General features: G+C 45.1%; 1 protein-coding gene across 2 annotated transcripts in view; it reads right to left on the bottom strand.

Moving 5' to 3' along the window:
• Positions 1-5,060: 5,060 nt before the first annotated feature.
• BCAS4 (breast carcinoma amplified sequence 4) overlaps positions 5,061-19,258 on the bottom strand; it is a 31,279-nt gene continuing 17,081 nt past the window's right edge. For both annotated transcript variants that reach the window (XM_075846806.1, XM_075846807.1), the window contains 2 exons: positions 16,692-16,826; positions 5,061-5,456 (listed from right to left, as the gene is read on the bottom strand). In XM_075846806.1, coding sequence (XP_075702921.1) covers positions 5,376-5,456; positions 16,692-16,826 — 216 coding nt within the window. In that variant the 3' untranslated portion in view covers positions 5,061-5,375. The remainder of the gene's footprint in view (positions 5,457-16,691; positions 16,827-19,258) is intronic.

Here is a 19,258-nt window from a genome sequence, read left to right as displayed (position 1 = left end):
TAGTGATGGGATTTGTACACTTCTCTATGGGTGTAACAGAAGATATATTGGTCGTTTACAGCAGTAGATATACGGGTAAGTAGCAGCGTGAGAACCCTCTGCCGATGATAAATCCTGTTTTGGAGGGAGAACTGGGAACGGTTTCCATCAGATGTTTGCTGTCTGAGTTGTACGTTCAGTGGTCGATCTGCGGACTACATCCCCATCCTCCGTGTTGTGGCTGATGGAACTGATCCTGAGCCATTGTGTAAAGCGCTGTTCTCGGTTTCTTCTTACACGTTCTGTACATTAAATTTGGCATCTGCCTGAAATTACTTGTTCGTCTCAGACTCACTGTGGCAATGACCGACCTCACCAACATCTGTAACCATGGAAACTACAGTCCGTTGTGTTTCCATAGTTACACGTGTTACACACTAACTTACTAACCGTAAAAGTTTCCATTCTAAAATAGTAACAGACTGGATGCTGCCGGCTTGTTTCTTTTTCTTTGTTAAAGTAACTGAACGTTCAAACTTCTGACCTGTCCTAGTGAGATATAATAGTGACATGTCCGTTTTGATTGGTAGGGGTCCGAGCACAGAGACCCCCAAAAATTCCTAAAACTTAGTGACAGAATGTCTCGTGTGAGCGCTCAGCCTCTTTGTTTATGTTCGGATTTTTCCGGAAAGCCGATGTACCGGCTCATAGACTTTCTATTGACTCCGTACACCGATACATTGATTTACTGAAAAAGCCGAACAGAAACGAAGTGGATGAGCGGTCACACGAGCATTTAAGCTGCTTTGTTTTAGCGATTGGTGTGGGGGGGGGGTCTCAGTGCTCGGACCACCACCAACCACAATTTCTGACATGTCACTATTATAGCTCACTATGACATCAGAAGTCTGTAGAAAGCTTAGTTACACTTTAAATGTGGTGAACTGTTTAGAAAACCCATTGTCCTGCACCCTATTAGTGAATTCTGGGTAAGAGAGCAGGGGGTCTGCTGTTCGGGTCCCTCATCTCTTGGTCACAGTGGGGAGTGGTTACATTGAGTCTCTGGTGGATCTGTCCTGTCCCCTGGGTAAGAATTGTCCTAAGTAGAGAAGCTCTTTAACATAGATGCTGACAAACTGGCAACAAAATCTGCTGCGTGTGACTGCGCCCTAAGAGTCCTAAGGCCGTTTTGTTACGCGGTTTCTTGTTCTATATTCACACGGTGGATTTTGCTTGGTGGGTCCTGCTGCAGAATTATTCCTTCCATCAGGAAGATTCCTACTCCCGTTTACATCAATGGTAGGTTTGGGTGGAATCCACCCGAAGATCGTGCAAGGCGTTTCTTTTGTCTGCTAGCAGGAAAAAAAAGTGTCGGCCTCCCATTAAAATGAGTGAGGTAGCATTCCTCTGTGTGAACATCGCCAAAGGCTCCTCCGCTGTGCCACTATTTAATATCAGAATTGATACAAATATTTAGACGTCAATGAAAAATGTAGCGATGACTATATAAGCACCGTGTTCTCAGGCCGTGTAGTTCACCAATGATGTCAACAAGTATTCTTCATAAATGGGCAGTAGGTTTTTTTTTTAAAATATTCAGTCTATAAATGTCTATATTTGTAGCTTTAGGGCTTATTTAGACGAACGTGACGGCCGTGCAACGCGTGTGATTTTCACGCGCCTTGCGCGGACCTATGTTAGTCGATGGGGTCGTGCAGACTGTGAGTTTCACGCTGCGTGTGTCCGCTGCATAATATTCACGACGTCCGTTATTTGTGCGTTTTTTGCGCATCATGCGCAGCACACGGAAGCACTTCCGTGTGACGCGCGTGATTCGCGCAACAGCAAGAAAAAGTATGAATGAAAACAGAAAAGCACCACATGCTACAAACATACAAACAGAGTGTCATAATGATGGCGGCTGCGTGAAAATCACCCAGCCACGCATCATACGCGGCTGACACACGGAGCTGTTATGGACCTTTTGCGCGCGCAAAACACTGCGTTTTTTGCGAGCAGAAAAGGCACACCATCGTGTGCATCCGGCCTTACTAGGAAGACTTCCTATATCTATCCTGAGTGAATTCTGTTCTCTGTGGCACATGGTACCCGGGATATGTTTTGTGCCTCAACCTGGCATTTAAATGGGTTTTCTGGGACTGTAATATTGACTCTCTCCTTAGGATAGGACATTAATATTTGATTGTGGGGTTTCTCCTGTGGATCAGCGGTTAGTAGGGGGCTTTCACTTCATTGCTATTCAGGTGCTGTATGTTTGTTTGTGCCTGGTATTGAAGCTCACAGCAGTGCGGTCTCATTACCCTGGTACCATTCATAATGCAGTTACCTAATTATTAAAGTGGCTCTTAAATGTATATAAACAGATATTTGAATATTACAGAATATTCTGGGTCATGCAAATAAGACAAAGTAGAATGTTATCAACTAAAATAAAGTGGCTGAAACCCTGGGAAATGAATGTTCGCCATTTGACAGCCCATGTATCTACTGATCCTGAATTATACTCCAGAGCAGCACTCCCTATTCTGCTGGTGAAGTCACTGTGTACATACATTACATTACTTATCCTGTAGTGATCCTGAGTTACATCCTGTATTATACTCCAGAGCAGCACTCCCTATTCTGCTGGTGAAGTCACTGTGTACATACATTACATATCCTGTACTGATCCTGAGTTACATCCTGTATTATACTCCAGAGCTGCACTCACTATTCTGCTGGTGGAGTCACTGTGTACATACATTACATTACTTATCCTGTACTCATCCTGAGTTATATCCTGTATTATACTCCAGAGCTGCACTCACTATTCTGCTGGTGGAGTCACTGTACATACATTACATTACTTATCCTGTACTGATCCTGAGTTACATCCTGTATTATACTCCAGAGCTGCACTCACTATTCTGCTGGTGGAGTCACTGTGTACATACATTACATTACTTATCCTGTACTGATCCTGAGTTACATCCTGTATTATACTCCAGAGCTACACTCACTATTCTGCTGCGTCCTAAGGACGCAGGAAGCGTCAGAAACGCGTAGGCTTTGTCTACATCGGATATTTTTTCCTTACACCTTAGGATTCTACACTCTAATCAAGTCCTATCTTTTTAGATTTTTTTGACCAATTAAACTTGGAACTAGTTTCCATTTTAAACGCATCCACGCTGGATCCACTCTTTTCTTCTCCACTGTCAGAATGTTCTGCTCTGGAGCATGAAAAGCTGATTTAACAAACGTGCAGCATTTTGTGCAATTAAATCGACAGGTCCATTTGGGGGTGCTTGAGCCGGCGCCCATCATTGACATGTATATTCTATGCATTTTATACACCTCTGTAGTGACCCACCTGCCATTCCTCAATAATGAACAACTTCTTAAAGAGGTTTGCCCATCAGGGACACTTATAGGATATCCACAGGATATGCTGTAAATATCAGATATATGCGAGTCCCACACCCATCTCTAGAAAGGGATCCCCTAAACCCTGTTCTACCTGTCTCGGCTCCTTGTGCCTCCCGGGCTTTTTCGGTTTAGATGGTCGGAAGTTATGGAAACCTTTGCAGGGAGGCAGAAGGAGCCGAGAAAGGTAGAACAGGGTTTAGGGGATCCCTTTCTGCATCGATCTGATCTTTAGTCAGCAGTTCCTGCAGCGATCACATAAATGTGTGTGATGGATAACCCCTTTTAATGCTTTATCTAGTCTTTGGGCTGACATAGGGCGTTGGTGATTTGATGTCATCGTGAGGTCATTGGCCCAGCTCAGACCCCCAGGATGTGGCCTGTCCCCTGCTTCTGGCACCCCCTAGGCCTTGTATCTTTTTTGGAGGCTCCCGTTCATGGGACACTTACAGCCTATAATTCAGCACGTCTATGCATATTAGTCACTAGTGCAGACTGCTGCTGACCCGAGGAGCTTACGAGCGGCTCCATACAGGCGTGGACCAGGGTAGATGAAATTATTTATTCTTATTTTTCTTTAATGTTATTTGATTTCCACGGGCAGCGTGAGCGAAGGGCAGGTTTCCATGGTAACAGAAATTTCATATGGCAACCGTAGAGTGGGGTAAAAGAGACGCAGACTCGTCACATGGTTTGTGTGACCAATCAGAGTTGCATTTTTTCTGGATGCCTGGACACCGGTTTTAATAGAAAAGAGTAGATGTAATAAATGTGCAGCATAAAGTGTGAACTGGCCCGACGACCTGTCCCTGTGTGTGCGGAGTACTCAGCATTAACATGACCATTTAACTATGATGGATCTTGTGCTCCGGTGCAGCGCTCTTATATATGGGCCTATATCCAGTTGTAATCCGCGCTCTAGGAAAACTTTCTTGATGAGATCCAAATCAGATGTGTTTATCGGCCTTCAATGTTTCATAGCAAAAAAGGGAACGTAAAAAAGCTCAACAACTTGTTTTCCAGATTTGAGTAATTTTCTGGGTGGAGTGAGCGGTGTCGGAGGGTGGGGTGAGATAATGACGGCTCTATTGTACTGCTGGAGGATAGTCCCACTACATACAGAGGCTCTGTATGCAGCTCTCCTGCCACGCTCGGGGGAGGGGCTATACGTCACTTCCTGGGGACTATTTGTTTGTTGTCCAGGACTAGTTCCAGATCAGCTCCATTCACTGGAAGGGGGTAAACTGCAATACCAGACACAACCCTTGTAAAGATGTGGCACTATTTCTGGAAAATCCTCTTATTTCTAGTCCTGAATGACCCCTCTAACTCCCATTGTTTGCAGCTGCCATAAAGTGCACACTCTCCTGCACTATCTACAAAGACCATACAGGAAGGAAGGAAGTGCCTCCAGTATGGCCGCCCCGATCTACAACATATAAACCTATAATTAACCCATTATTTCTCGTCTACACACTATATATGTCTATCTATATCTCATAGTAAATACATGACATTCTCTAACTTTAATGTTTGGTGCAGTTTTTACTTCTGCTTTTGAATTTCTGTTGGTCGCTTTTGAAAACAGATGTGCGATCTTTGGCCCCAAGTTACTCCCACAATGCACTGCTTTAGAAAAATCCGCAGAATGCAGCTTTAGATATGTACAGCGATTTTTATTTTTTACCAAACGCCCCCGAGGCAAGTAGGAACTGGTCAACAATAGGCTGTAAATGAGGTTTTTGTTATTTTGGGAAAGAAACTTTTGATTTTATTTCTATAAATCAAACAATTTGCAGGCAAAATAAATGTGAATTCATTAGTGCGTGTGGAATAGCATCAATATCCCAGGCGGCGCGGCAGAGCGTCCTGGGGTCCGGCTCCAGCTTATTACTCGCCATCATGCAGCGATCCAGCAGCGGCCGCTCTACGGTTCATGCGGACATTACGGGTCACTTCATGTTTCTCTGCTATTTGCAACTTGCAGGAAAGTAATCCTCTGTCCTGTACAGCGCCGGTAACTGATAGGCGCTATGCGGCTTGGAATTTTTCTGTAGAAAAGCAAAAATATATTTTTTTTTAATGCAGGGACAAAACATTATTACATCTGTCCATCGTTCTACATGGTCACTTGCATCTATTTTATAGGTACAAGGCCGCATCGCTGTTATAGGAAGGTACGGGCAGCGCGGTGGCTCAGTGGTTAGCACTATTGCCTTGCAGCTCTGGAGTCCTGGGTTCAAATCCAACCAAGAACATTATCTGCATGGAGTTTGTATGTTCTCCCCGTGTTTGCGTGGGTTTCCTCCGGGTACTCCGGTTTCCTCCCACACCCCAAAAACATACATCCCCCAATGAATTGACAATTATCACCTATCCGCAGGATTGACGATAATAGTCTGAGCCACCCCACCCCCACTGTTCCTCCTCGCTGCAGCCCTTGTGGTGAGGAGGAACTTTCACTCTAGTCTGTGGGACTGATGCTGGTTCCATAGACCACCCCCCCCCCTTGCTGCACCCCCGGGAGCCAAGTCACTCAGTAATCGCACAATATCCTAGGTCAATTCAGCACAATGGTTTGCTACAATGTATCAGAATTAAATAAACTACATACAAACCTGTGAGAATATTACGATGCGTATTAGGCGTCATCAGGGTAGGTTTAAAAAGGTGCAATGCTTTCAGTTCGTACTGTTGTTTTGACTACCGCCATCAAAACAACAGATGATTTGTCTCAGTCAGGGCTCCGTTCCGACAGAACCCTGATGACGCCTAATACGCATCGTAATATTCTCACAGGTTTGTATGTAGTTTATTTAATTCTGATACATTGTAGCAAACCATTGTGCTGAATTGACCTAGGATATTGTGCGATTACCAAGTGACTTGGCTCCCGGGGGTGCAGCAAGGGGGGGGGGGTGTCTATGGAACCAGCATCAGTCCCACAGACTAGAGTGAAAGTTCCTCCTCACCGCAAGGGCTGCAGCGAGGAGGAGGGAATGGGTGGGTCAGACTATTATCGTCGATCCTGCGGATAGGTGATAATTGTCAATTCATTGGGGGATGTATGTTTTTGGGGTGTGGGAGGAAACCGGAGTACCCGGAGGAAACCCACGCAAACACGGGGAGAACATACAAACTCCATGCAGATAATGTTCTTGGTTGGATTTGAACCCAGGACTCCGGAGCTGCAAGGCAATAGTGCTAACCACTGAGCCACCGCGCTGCCCGTACCTTCCTATAACAGCGATGCGGCCTTGTACCTATGATATTGTCTGATCACTGAGTGACTGTTGGATCCCGGGGGTGGGCCGCAGTGAGAGAGAGAGGGGGGGGGGGGGTCTACGGAACCAGCATCGGACAGAACAGAGCTCTGACGCAGATGTGAACGAAGTCTGACGTGTGGATTTGTGTGGCAAAACTGCAGCGTAATACAGGACAACGCAGTTCCAGGAAATCACGTACACGCTGCAGTATTTTCCCGCACATGAATTGACCTGCGGTGCAGATTTTAAAATGGATCTGGAACCAGTAATGACTTTTCTTGAAATCTCATTTACTTTGCCGGTCCTGAATTACGCTGCGGATTTGCCGTGCCAAAATCTGTATGGCAAATCTGCACATAATCCGCATTTGGCCTTAGGGTTTAAATGCGCCAAACATAAAAGGTCGATGTTTTTGGTGCATAAAATCGATGTTGGGCAGTGATGAGGAGGCATAATGAGAAATGCGTATAACAGCGTTCTCCAAACCCACCGACCATTCGCAAACATTTGATGCAATTTTCACTTACATTCAATGGCGGAACTATAGGAGGTCGTAACGTTCGCAGTTGCCCCCGTTGCCACACAGCACTGATCGCGCTTAAACAGGACGCAAATACAGTTCAGTGCAATGTGAGCGGCGCCGCGCGATGTAGTGATGTCACTCACAGCACAGACCGGAGGAGAAGGATTCTTCCCCCCCCGTCGTGGGATCAGGGATAGGCAAGTAATTATGTAATTGTTTTTCTATTAGGTACGTACATATGAGGCATTATACTGGGAGGGGGAGGGGGACTCATATGGGAGCATTATACTGTATGGGACAGTCTGATGTACGTCTGCGGATATCTATAGGTCACATGATGTCCTGCGCCGCTGTTATCCCTCTGGTTACACCGCCAATGCTACAAATATAAATAGAGAGGCAATTGTAGAAGTATACGCTGCCAGCGCTGCTGCCCGTCGCTCCCTGCTCCATCTGTCACGTTAACTCTGCCAGTCTCCCCATATCTCCCACTTTCTGCAAGAACAACGAGTCGCCACAGACACAAAGAAAGGCGGTATAGGCACGGCGGGGAAATGCCTGTCCTACTGTAGAGAACCGGTCACCTGCCCAAAAAACTGCAGTTGACATCTCAAGTGGGTTTTACGCTGCATGATTATCGGGCAGATAATTATTCATATAACGCTCGTTGCTGATAATTGCGCAGTGTAAACAGCAGCGATCGGATGAACGGGTAAACCCTCAATCATCTGCCGGGCGGATCATTTTAAAAAAGTGAAATATTCTGGTTGTCGGCGGCTCATCCTGCTGTGTAAACAGGAGACGCACGGCCGACATGATGATAATGTACGGGGACGAGGGATCGGAGTAACGAGCGCTGATCGGCCAGTGTATAAGGGCCTTTAGTTAGATTCTGATGCTTTTTTTTATTTTTATTTTTTTTTTCTAGCCCCCACCATTCCAAAGATATTGGGGCTGTTAGTTCTGGTGTCCGATATGCAAATGAGGCCTTTGAGTGTCAAGTGGGCAGTTCCCCCTTATCATGTGACAGGTGTTACCCGCCCACTTGACAGTCAAAGGCCTCATTTGCATATCGGACACCAGAACGAACGGCACCAATATCTTAGGAACGGTGAAAAAAAAAAGCATCAGAATCTGTGAGGCACCTGCAATCTAATAGACGTCAGCTGCAGTGTTTTGTGTCACCAGAAAAGCGACGGAGTAAAGATTTAGCAACAGGGACGTCAGTTATCGAAAATGGGCATAACGTTTTTTTTTTTGCATGTGGCATTTTTTTATTTTTTTTTGCAATTTTCGCCATTTATGCGTAGATTGACACGTACAACTACAATCGGTTTGGCTGGTAGTGGAGCAACACGTGGGAATCTGTACATCATTTGTGGGGTGCACCCCCCAAAGTGCCAATTGTGATTGAGGAGAGACGAGGCGCATGGTTTATAGGGCACCCGCCGTCATCACTCAGCAGAGACGGTAACAATGGAAATCTTATTTTATAGTCTACCTTGACTGCCGACAGTTGCAGAAAATGGGTAACATTGTGGCAGTACCCGTCCTGATCACGCAGCAACACAAGACGCTCTCTTATTCTGGACTAAATACTAATAGCCTCTATCTGCACTGATCCACTGTAACAGACTTATCAGCTGTGTGAGAAGAACTGGGTCAGGACATGTTTTTGGCCTTACAATGTCAATAATAATTTTTCCATTCACTGACATCAATCAGAGATCTTGAAAATAGTGAGAAATTGAAACACAAAGTTTAAGCCGTTATCCTAAGGAAATCCTAATCATCTATTAGATACGAGCACATGCCTCATGAGATGTAACATAGCAGAAGGGGGAAGTGATCGCCAATAAGTGATCGTCTCCCATTTGGGGGAAATTAAAAGCACAAACGTTAACTTAAAATGTCTCAGCATCCAATAAAATGGACAAAGTGCGAAATTAGGGTGAAACAGAGACCAAGAACAGACAAAACGGGAACAGAAATTTGGGTCCCTGAACAAACCTCCCCCAAATCTCATAAAAAATGAATGGAGTTTGCAGGAGGCCAATAGACAGAAGAGCTGCAGGAGCCGCCACATCCCCGGCCCAGAACCTCCAGCCAAGACGGCTGAGAGCAAAAAGCAGCCATGGAGCTCGCAGTGTGGGGGAGGGGAGCAGATATTGAGCTGCTGCTGCGGAGAACATGTGGGGCGTCCGTACTGCGCAGACGGGGGAGCGCACACGGAGCCGCGGCTGCTCCGAGGAGAGAGAGCGCGGCCATCCGAGGAGAGAGAGCGCGGCCATCCGAGGCCGAGGGAACTCACCCCAGGACTCGGCATCTGCGCAGGACGTTACGGCTGGCCGCATTCTAGAACCGCGCCGGCCATGACGCACCTGAACCGCAGTCATCTCCATTATATACGGAGGATCCGGCGCTGCCTAGAAGTATCTGATAGAAACGGAAGCCAAGCCGCAGATGTGAACAGAGCCTAACAGGCATCTGTTTCTGGAAAAGCTGGGTACAACCGATATAAAGGCCATTACAGCTGAGAGGACGGGGGTCACTCAGCTTTCCCAGAGCCCTGAAGTGAAATCTGCTTAGCTCTGCAGTAATTCCCTCTCCACCAGCTCCTCACTATTCCCCACGGTTCAGGGTGCTGTCCTAGTTTAACCCCTTATAGTCCTCACTTCGAGGTCTGTGCACCGGTCTCTAAGATTGTTCATTCCTCAAAGGGCATAAAAAGCCGCAAATGTGGTGGGGGCGCCTCTACCCAACTACCTGCAGTCCGGAGGAGCCGGGCACACACTAATCCGGGACCTCGTCCAGGTCACAGCTTCCCTTTATGTAATACATTCTGAAACTTTAATTAACCGTGTTTTAATTTCTCCCCATTTGCAAAATCACTGTTTGCGGTCAGTGAATGGGGAGAACATTGTTTATCACAGCCAGAGGCCGAAACCCTGTACAAACTCAATATTTCTCACAACTGCTACAATTGTTTCCGGTCTAGAAAATCCTCTGTGAGTTAAACAAAAGTGATGTCATCGTTATGACGTCATGCAGCGGTGTCCTGTGGGGGGAGGGGCTCCCATTGTCTACTTGGACTAAGAAAAAGAATCCCTGTTCCATGGCAGCGCAGTGCGCCTTCTCCTTGTCAGCCAAGGTCACATCATGTGCGGCAGAGCTCCGCATTATCCCGGTCTCCCCTTCCTGCTGCTGTCGCTCCGGGGTGCAGTGTGGACTGCCGGGAACATCCCCCTCATCCGCCGTGTAACCCCCACATCCCAACCCACCTGATCTGCACTGCTTTCCATAAATGAGGCGCTCAGCGCCCCCCGTTATGTGGGAGCCCTAGGCGCCGGCCTGTGAACACAAATCTGGGACGCAGGCCACGTGTTTCCATAGCAACGAACTGACATGACGCAGCGCGCACAGGTGATGAGAAGGGACATGGCGGAGCGGCCAACCAAGCGGCGGAAACACATCAGAGACTCGGTCCCTGCTGCTGCCGCATATCCCTCGTATCTCCCGTAACACGCGCCTCGTGTCGCGCCATGATCCGCTGCTGCGCCTGTATAGACACAATGTATCACTCCCAGATTTGAATACCCTACAAGTAAACAATGAAGGTTCCAAATGACTGCAAGCAGAGATCCTGAAAACTGTGAGGCATTGATACAAAGTAAATATTTCTAGCTGTTCGTTATATAAAGAATACAATTTATTTGGCTTGGAATTAGTTTTAATTAAAAATACCCCCGCCCCCCGCACTCCGGGATGTCCAATAATTCGGCAAGTGTCCGGTTGACTCGATGGAAGGAATTTGTCAGACATTTCACGTCTGTAAAGAAACTGAAGCTGCGCAGCCACTGAAGGGTTAACCAGGATTCCATTCAGCTGCGATGTCGCTTCTACAACACGGCGACCGTCTCGTCCGATGTCTTCATACATCTGCTGCTGGGGACGAGGTGAAATCCACGGCCAACTACAGACTGCGGCTCAGGAGCCCGGGGGGGAACGGGAGGGGGAGGGGCTGCTCTGTAACAAGACACTAGTTATAAGGGAGACCACCTGAGAGGCACCAAGATAGCGGGGGAGCACAATGGAGGAGATGGACTCAAGAGCAATGGCTGCTGTATCTAAGCCTAGCACGTGGGATACTGTGTGTGGAGCTGCTGTATCTAAGCCTGTCATGTGTGATACGGTCTGCTGAGCGGTGTATCTAATCCTATCATGTGTGATACTGTCTGCTGAGCTGTGTATCTAATCCTTCCATGTGTGATACTGTCTGCTGAGCTGTGTATCTAATCCTATCATGTGTGATACTGTCTGCTGAGCTGTGTATCTAATCCTTCCATGTGTGATACTGTCTGCTGAGCTGTGTATCTAATCCTATCATGTGTGATACGGTTTGCTGGGCTACTGTATCTAATCCTTTAATGTGTGATACTTTGTGGTTCGCACATTACAATTCCTTCCTCCATGCAACCGATTCTTAGATCCAATTGTTACCGTTAAACCAACATACTAAACTCTGGATACAAAGATATATGCTATATATTCCGGCTGTGACATCACTGACCTCCTAATGCAAGTTATATATTCCAACTGTGACATCACTGACCTCCTAATATAAATTATATATTCCGGCTGTGACATCACTGACCTCCGGATATAAGTTATATATTCCAGCTGTGACATCACTGACCTCCGAATATAAGTTATATATTCCGGCTGTGACATCACTGACCTCCTAATATAAGTTATATATTCCAACTGTGACATCACTGACCTCCTAATATAAGTTATATATTCCAACTGTGACATCACTGACCTCCTAATATAAGTTATATATTCCGGCTGTGACATCACTGACCTCCGAATATAAGTTATATATTTTGGCTGTCACATCACTGACCTCTTAATATAAGTTATATATTCCAACTGTGACATCACTGACCTCCTAATATAAGTTATATATTCCAACTGTGACATCACTGACCTCCTAATATAAGTTATATATGCCAACTGTGACATCACTGACCTCCTAATATAAGTTATATATTCCAACTGTGACATCACTGACCTCCTAATATAAGTTATATATTCCAACTGTGACATCACTGACCTCCTAATATAAGTTATATATTCCAACTGTGACATCACTGACCTCCTAATATAAGTTATATATTCCAACTGTGACATCACTGACCTCCTAATATAAGTTATATATTCCGGCTGTGACATCACTGACCTCCGAATATAAGTTATATATTTTGGCTGTCACATCACTGACCTCTTAATATAAGTTATATATTCCAACTGTGACATCACTGACCTCCTAATATAAGTTATATATTCCAACTGTGACATCACTGACCTCCTAATATAAGTTATATATGCCAACTGTGACATCACTGACCTCCTAATATAAGTTATATATTCCGGCTGTGACATCACTGACCTTCTAATATAAGTTATATATTCCAGCTGTGACATCACTGACCTTCTAATATAAGTTATATATTCCGGCTGTGACATCACTGACCTTCTAATATAAGTTATATATTCAGGCTGTGACATCACTGACCTTCTAATATAAGTTATATATTCCAACTGTGACATCACTGACCTCTGGATATAAGTTACATATTTCGGCTGTGACATCACTGACCTCCGAATATAAGTTATATATTCCAACTGTGACATCACTGACCTCCTAATATAAGTTATATATTCCGGCTGTGACATCACTGACCTTCTAATATAAGTTATATATTCCAACTGTGACATCACTGACCTCCTAATATAAGTTATATATTCCGGCTGTGACATCACTGACCTCCGAATATAAGTTATATATTCCGGCTGTGACATCACTGACCTCCTAATGCAAGTTATATATTCCAACTGTGACATCACTGACCTCCTAATATAAGTTATATATTCCGGCTGTGACATCACTGACCTTCTAATATAAGTTATATATTCCAACTGTGACATCACTGACCTTCTAATATAAGTTATATATTCCGGCTGTGACATCACTGACCTTCTAATATAAGTTATATATTCCAACTGTGACATCACTGACCTTCTAATATAAGTTATATATTCCGACTGTGACATCACTGACCTCCTAATATAAGTTATATATTCCAACTGTGACATCACTGACCTCCTAATATAAGTTATATATGCCAACTGTGACATCACTGACCTCCTAATATAAGTTATATATTCCAACTGTGACATCACTGACCTCCTAATATAAGTTATATATTCCGGCTGTGACATCACTGACCTCCGAATATAAGTTATATATTCCGGCTGTGACATCACTGACCTCCTAATGCAAGTTATATATTCCAACTGTGACATCACTGACCTCCTAATATAAGTTATATATTCCGGCTGTGACATCACTGACCTTCTAATATAAGTTATATATTCCAACTGTGACATCACTGACCTTCTAATATAAGTTATATATTCCGGCTGTGACATCACTGACCTTCTAATATAAGTTATATATTCCAACTGTGACATCACTGACCTTCTAATATAAGTTATATATTCCGACTGTGACATCACTGACCTCCGAATATAAGTTATATATTCCGGCTGTGACATCACTGACCTTCTAATATAAGTTATATATTCCGGCTGTGACATCACTGACCTTCTAATATAAGTTATATATTCCGACTGTGACATCACTGACCTCCGAATATAAGTTATATATTCCAACTGTGACATCACTGACCTTCTAATATAAGTTATATATTCCGACTGTGACATCACTGACCTTCTAATATAAGTTATATATTCCGGCTGTGACATCACTGACCTCCTTATATAAGTTATATATTCCGACTGTGACATATTTCGGCTGTGACATCACTGACCTCCTGCAGTATAATAAATGTCATGACGGGGGGGGGGGACGGACGGGGGACGGGGGGTGAACCAGAACGCGACCGTCAGTAAGTCCAATAAGACAGTCCCTCCCCTGACACTCCTCACAGAAGGGCAAACAGCTGCCTGACCACAGCTCACCCTGCTATGTGGGAGGGAACTGGTTAACATAGAAACATAAAGACACCATGTGACGGCGTTACGGTTGTGCGCACGTTCTCTATTGTCTGCGGGTAACATCAACAACAAAGGCAACAATGTAGCATACGACTTATAGGACACAGAGCCGCATTACCAGGGAGTATCTCTGCGCCCCCTACAGGAGGGGCATCTATACTACAAGTTACCGCTGGGGCTGCGCTGTGACTGCCGTCACCTCCATATTTATTATTTCACACCTGGAAAGTTCTGCCAAAGTCTGAAAAGTTGTCAGAAAATCTCTAAGTGATAATTTGTCTCAACCTGCTGTCTGGGGAGGCCCCGGAGACGCTGCTGCCAACCTACCCCTGACTACAGGTAGACTCCACGTCACCTGCCCCAGGTGAGACAGGTTATAACACACAAAGCCCGGCCTGGAACAAGCAAGAGCCCGGCCTGTGCTATAGGATCCCCTAACCGGGCAACAACCCCAGCGGCGGCTCCACCTGGACTATACTGGCAAAGATCAGGTACCCGCTGCTGCCCGTCATCTTACCAGGTACTTCAAGCCTCCTCCTCACTGGGGTATCCTGCAGACTATTCCTCCTGTCATTAGTACGAGCCCGCTACACTACAGGTAATGGACGGGGGGGCATCACACATGTCCTGCAGAACAAAAACCACAGAACACTAGAACGTGCCCGGGGGAGACGACAGGCCCTACGGGGTGGGAGGCCGCAGATGGCGCTGGAGACACAACACCGGGGGCGGTGACAGATACGAGATGGCAAAATACCAGCAGACGTTGCATGAAAATACAGCAACCTAATTTTAGAACAAAGGAGTAAACTGAGAAACGGCGGCGGCGCGATATCTTAGATCATGTGACCTCACTACAGCGTGGCACCGAGACAAGTGACTTATCTTATAGGGTCATTAAACGGAAAACCATGGGAATCCGCGGCCGGGTGACATGACGAGACCTCCACTCTGCGGAGGCGATCCAGCGCGGTCACTACACGCAGGGAGATGAATGGACCCCACACTTTTTGGGTCCCTGGGAAGAGAAAACGGCTGCCGGGACCCCAAATTAAATGTCAGATTTGATGTCTCCCTGTCAGTGTCCGGTCATTGACTGTACGGGGGCGGGGGAGCCGTCAATCAAAGCGTATAACGTAACCGTGGGCCTTTTTCCGTAGTGGCCGCCACGTCTTACTGACATTATCACGGGGCGCAGGAGGCGGCGCAGGCGCACAGGATTATTACTCGGGTTTAGGAATCGTTTTTAATTATTCTTTTTATCTAAAATAAAACCAGAATAATAATGATAATAATATTGGGGGTTTTATTACGGGAGCCGCGCGGCACCTTTTATACTCGGTGTCATGTTCTCGGCTCCGGGGACCGTCTGCGACAATTCTCAAGACGGAAGGACCAAAAATATCCAGATACTTGTTAACTAATTACTTGCCAGATAGATGTTCTTATACTGTACGTGCCGGGAAGATGGACGACGTCCCACCAAAGACTTAAAGGGCCCGCGCCGTAAATAAAGCCTAACGATTGTAGAGTTCTGAAACTTTCTAATACTTTCCACAGCTGAGGGTTTGTTACAATTGTATCTAGTCTACTGGAGATAATCCTCTGCGCTTGATATATTGTACATCGCCCACCTCTGCTTGCATTTCCAGGCCGCACTGCAGCCTCACACCATGACGTTTTGCAGATGGAGCCATTCACCTCACTGACCCCCCGGCATCTGATGTACTTATATTCTCCACCCTGGGGAGCGGCGACACTGACTGCTGAGAGGTGTTTCTTTGCGCTATGGTCGGGGGGGGAGGAATTATTGTAAAGAATGGCGCAAGTACAGAAAATAGGGCGTGAACGGCAGGGTGTATTATAAAACTTTATTATATCCCAGGCATGTGCGGGCTGCAGATAGAATGATTTGTAATGCAGGAGGGGAAGCTAGCTACTTCCTGCCTCACTAATGTCACAATATAATTCCACTTCCCAGCAGCCTTCATTGGTTAACGGTTTCATCTCCTGATCTTATTAATTGGGAATACTATCTCTCACAGTTATGGACTGACAGGAAGAGCAGAGAGAGGAAGGGGGAGGAGCCTCTGGGTGACAGTAAAGAAGCGGATATGGCTCCATACAGTAACTCATGTTTTTCTCCTGGACAGCGGCATCCGACTTCATCACAACAGAAACATCCACCATTGTCCATACACGGCCGACGTCACGCCATATACAAATAAGCTCACCCCCTCCTCCCAAATACGATGACTACACAAAGAAACGGGCCCATGTTTGCTTCATTATCGACCAGCAACCTGCCCATCAAATACCGTTCTGTAGGACTATATAGTATGGGGTGGGGTATCAAAGCACTTATACCACAGTTAGGAAGACCCCTCCCACACATATGTATGAGGGAGACCTACCCGCAGGAAAGACGGGAGAGGAGCTCCTGCCAGGAACCGGTTTACTGCTTGTGGGAAGGACAAGTTATCCCTCTCTGCTCGGATCACCTCTTCTTCCATGTACGAAACATGATATCCGACCATCTTCACAAACGCCTGTAAACAAGACAGCACAGTCATGGTCAGGAGTGACGGACGCCCACAAGTTGTCACAGCCCCGCCCCCTGTTACAGACATCACTGATATATAATATAATTACACTGTGATCAGACATGAGATCCACACATCTTATATACAGTAACAGCTATTCATCTATTACTACTGACAACCAGCCTGCATATCATGTGTGAGAGGTTGTCACAGCTCCGCCCCCTGTTACTGACATCACTGATATATAATATAATTACACTGATCAGACATGAGATCCACACATCTTATATATAGTCACAGCTATTCATCTATTACTACTGACAACCAGCCTGTATATCATGTGTGAGAGGTTGTCACAGCCCCGCCCCCTGTTACTGACATCACTGATATATAATATAATTACATTGTGATCAGACATGAGATCCACACATCTTATATACAGTAACAGCTATTCATCTATTACTACTGACAACCAGCCTGTATATCATGTGTGAGAGGTTGTCACAGCCCCGCCCCCTGTTACTGACATCACTGATATATAATATAATTACACTGTGATCAGACATGAGATCCACACATCTTATATACAGTAACAGCTATTCATCTATTACTACTGACAACCAGCCTGTATATCATGTGTGAGAGGTTGTCACAGCCCCGCCCCCTGTTACTGACATCACTGATATATAATATAATTACACTGTGATCAGACATGAGATCCACACATCTTATATACAGTAACAGCTATTCATCTATTACTACTGACAACCAGCCGTATATCATGTGTGAGAGGTTGTCACAGCCCCGCCCCCTGTTACTGACATCACTGATATATAATATAATTACATGTGATCAGACATGAGATCCACACATCTTATATACAGTCACAGCTATTCATCTATTACTACTGACAACCAGCCTGTATATCATGTGTGAGAGGTTGTCACAGCCCCGCCCCCTGTTACTGACATCACTGATATATAATATAATTACATTGTGATCAGACATGAGATCCACACATCTTATATACAGTCACAGCTATTCATCTATTACTACTGACAACCAGCCTGTATATCATGTGTGAGAGGTTGTCACAGCTCCGCCCCCTGTTACTGATGACATCACTGATATATAATATAATTACATGTGATCAGACATGAGATCCACACATCTTATATACAGTAACAGCTATTCATCTATTACTACTGACCACCAGCCTGTATATCATGTGTGAGAGGTTGTCACAGCTCCGCCCCCTGTTACTGACATCACTGATATATAATATAATTACATTGTGATCAGACATGAGATCCACACATCTTATATACAGTGACAGCTATTCATCTATTACTACTGACAACCTGCCTGTATATCATGTGTGAGAGGTTGTCACAGCCCCGCCCCCTGTTACTGACATCACTGATATATAATATAATTACACTGTGATCAGACATGAGATCCACACATCTTATATACAGTAACAGCTATTCATCTATTACTACTGACAACCAGCCTGTATATCATATGTGAGAGGTTGTCACAGCCCCGCCCCCTGTTACTGACATCACTGATATATAATATAATTACATTGTGATCAGACATGAGATCCACACATCTTATATACAGTGACAGCTATTCATCTATTACTACTGACAACCTGCCTGTATATCATGTGTGAGAGGTTGTCACAGCCCCGCCCCCTGTTACTGACATCACTGATATATAATATAATTACACTGTGATCAGACATGAGATCCACACATCTTATATACAGTAACAGCTACTCATCTATTACTACTGACAACCAGCCTGTATATCATGTGTGAGAGGTTGTCACAGCCCCGCCCCCTGTTACTGACATCACTGATATATAATATAATTACACTGTGATCAGACATGAGATCCACACATCTTATATACAGTAACAGCTATTCATCTATTACTACTGACAACCAGCCTGTATATCATATGTGAGAGGTTGTCACAGCCCCGCCCCCTGTTACTGACATCACTGATATATAATATAATTACATTGTGATCAGACATGAGATCCACACATCTTATATACAGTCACAGCTATTCATCTATTACTACTGACAACCAGCCTGTATATCATGTGTGAGAGGTTGTCACAGCCCCGCCCCCTGTTACTGACATCACTGATATATAATATAATTACATTGTGATCAGACATGAGATCCACACATCTTATATACAGTAACAGCTATTCATCTATTACTACTGACAACCAGCCTGTATATCATGTGTGAGAGGTTGTCACAGCTCCGCCCCCTGTTACTGACATCACTGATATATAATATAATTACATTGTGATCAGACATGAGATCCACACATCTTATATACAGTAACAGCTATTCATCTATTACTACTGACAACCAGCCTGTGTATCATGTGTGAGAGGTTGTCACAGCCCCGCC

Source organism: Rhinoderma darwinii, chromosome 13 (genome assembly GCF_050947455.1).
Source record: "Rhinoderma darwinii isolate aRhiDar2 chromosome 13, aRhiDar2.hap1, whole genome shotgun sequence".
In the NCBI taxonomy this organism is placed as follows: Eukaryota; Metazoa; Chordata; class Amphibia; order Anura; family Rhinodermatidae; genus Rhinoderma; species Rhinoderma darwinii.
Note: the sequence above shows the minus strand (reverse complement) of the source record. Positions and strands in the feature narration are given on the sequence as shown.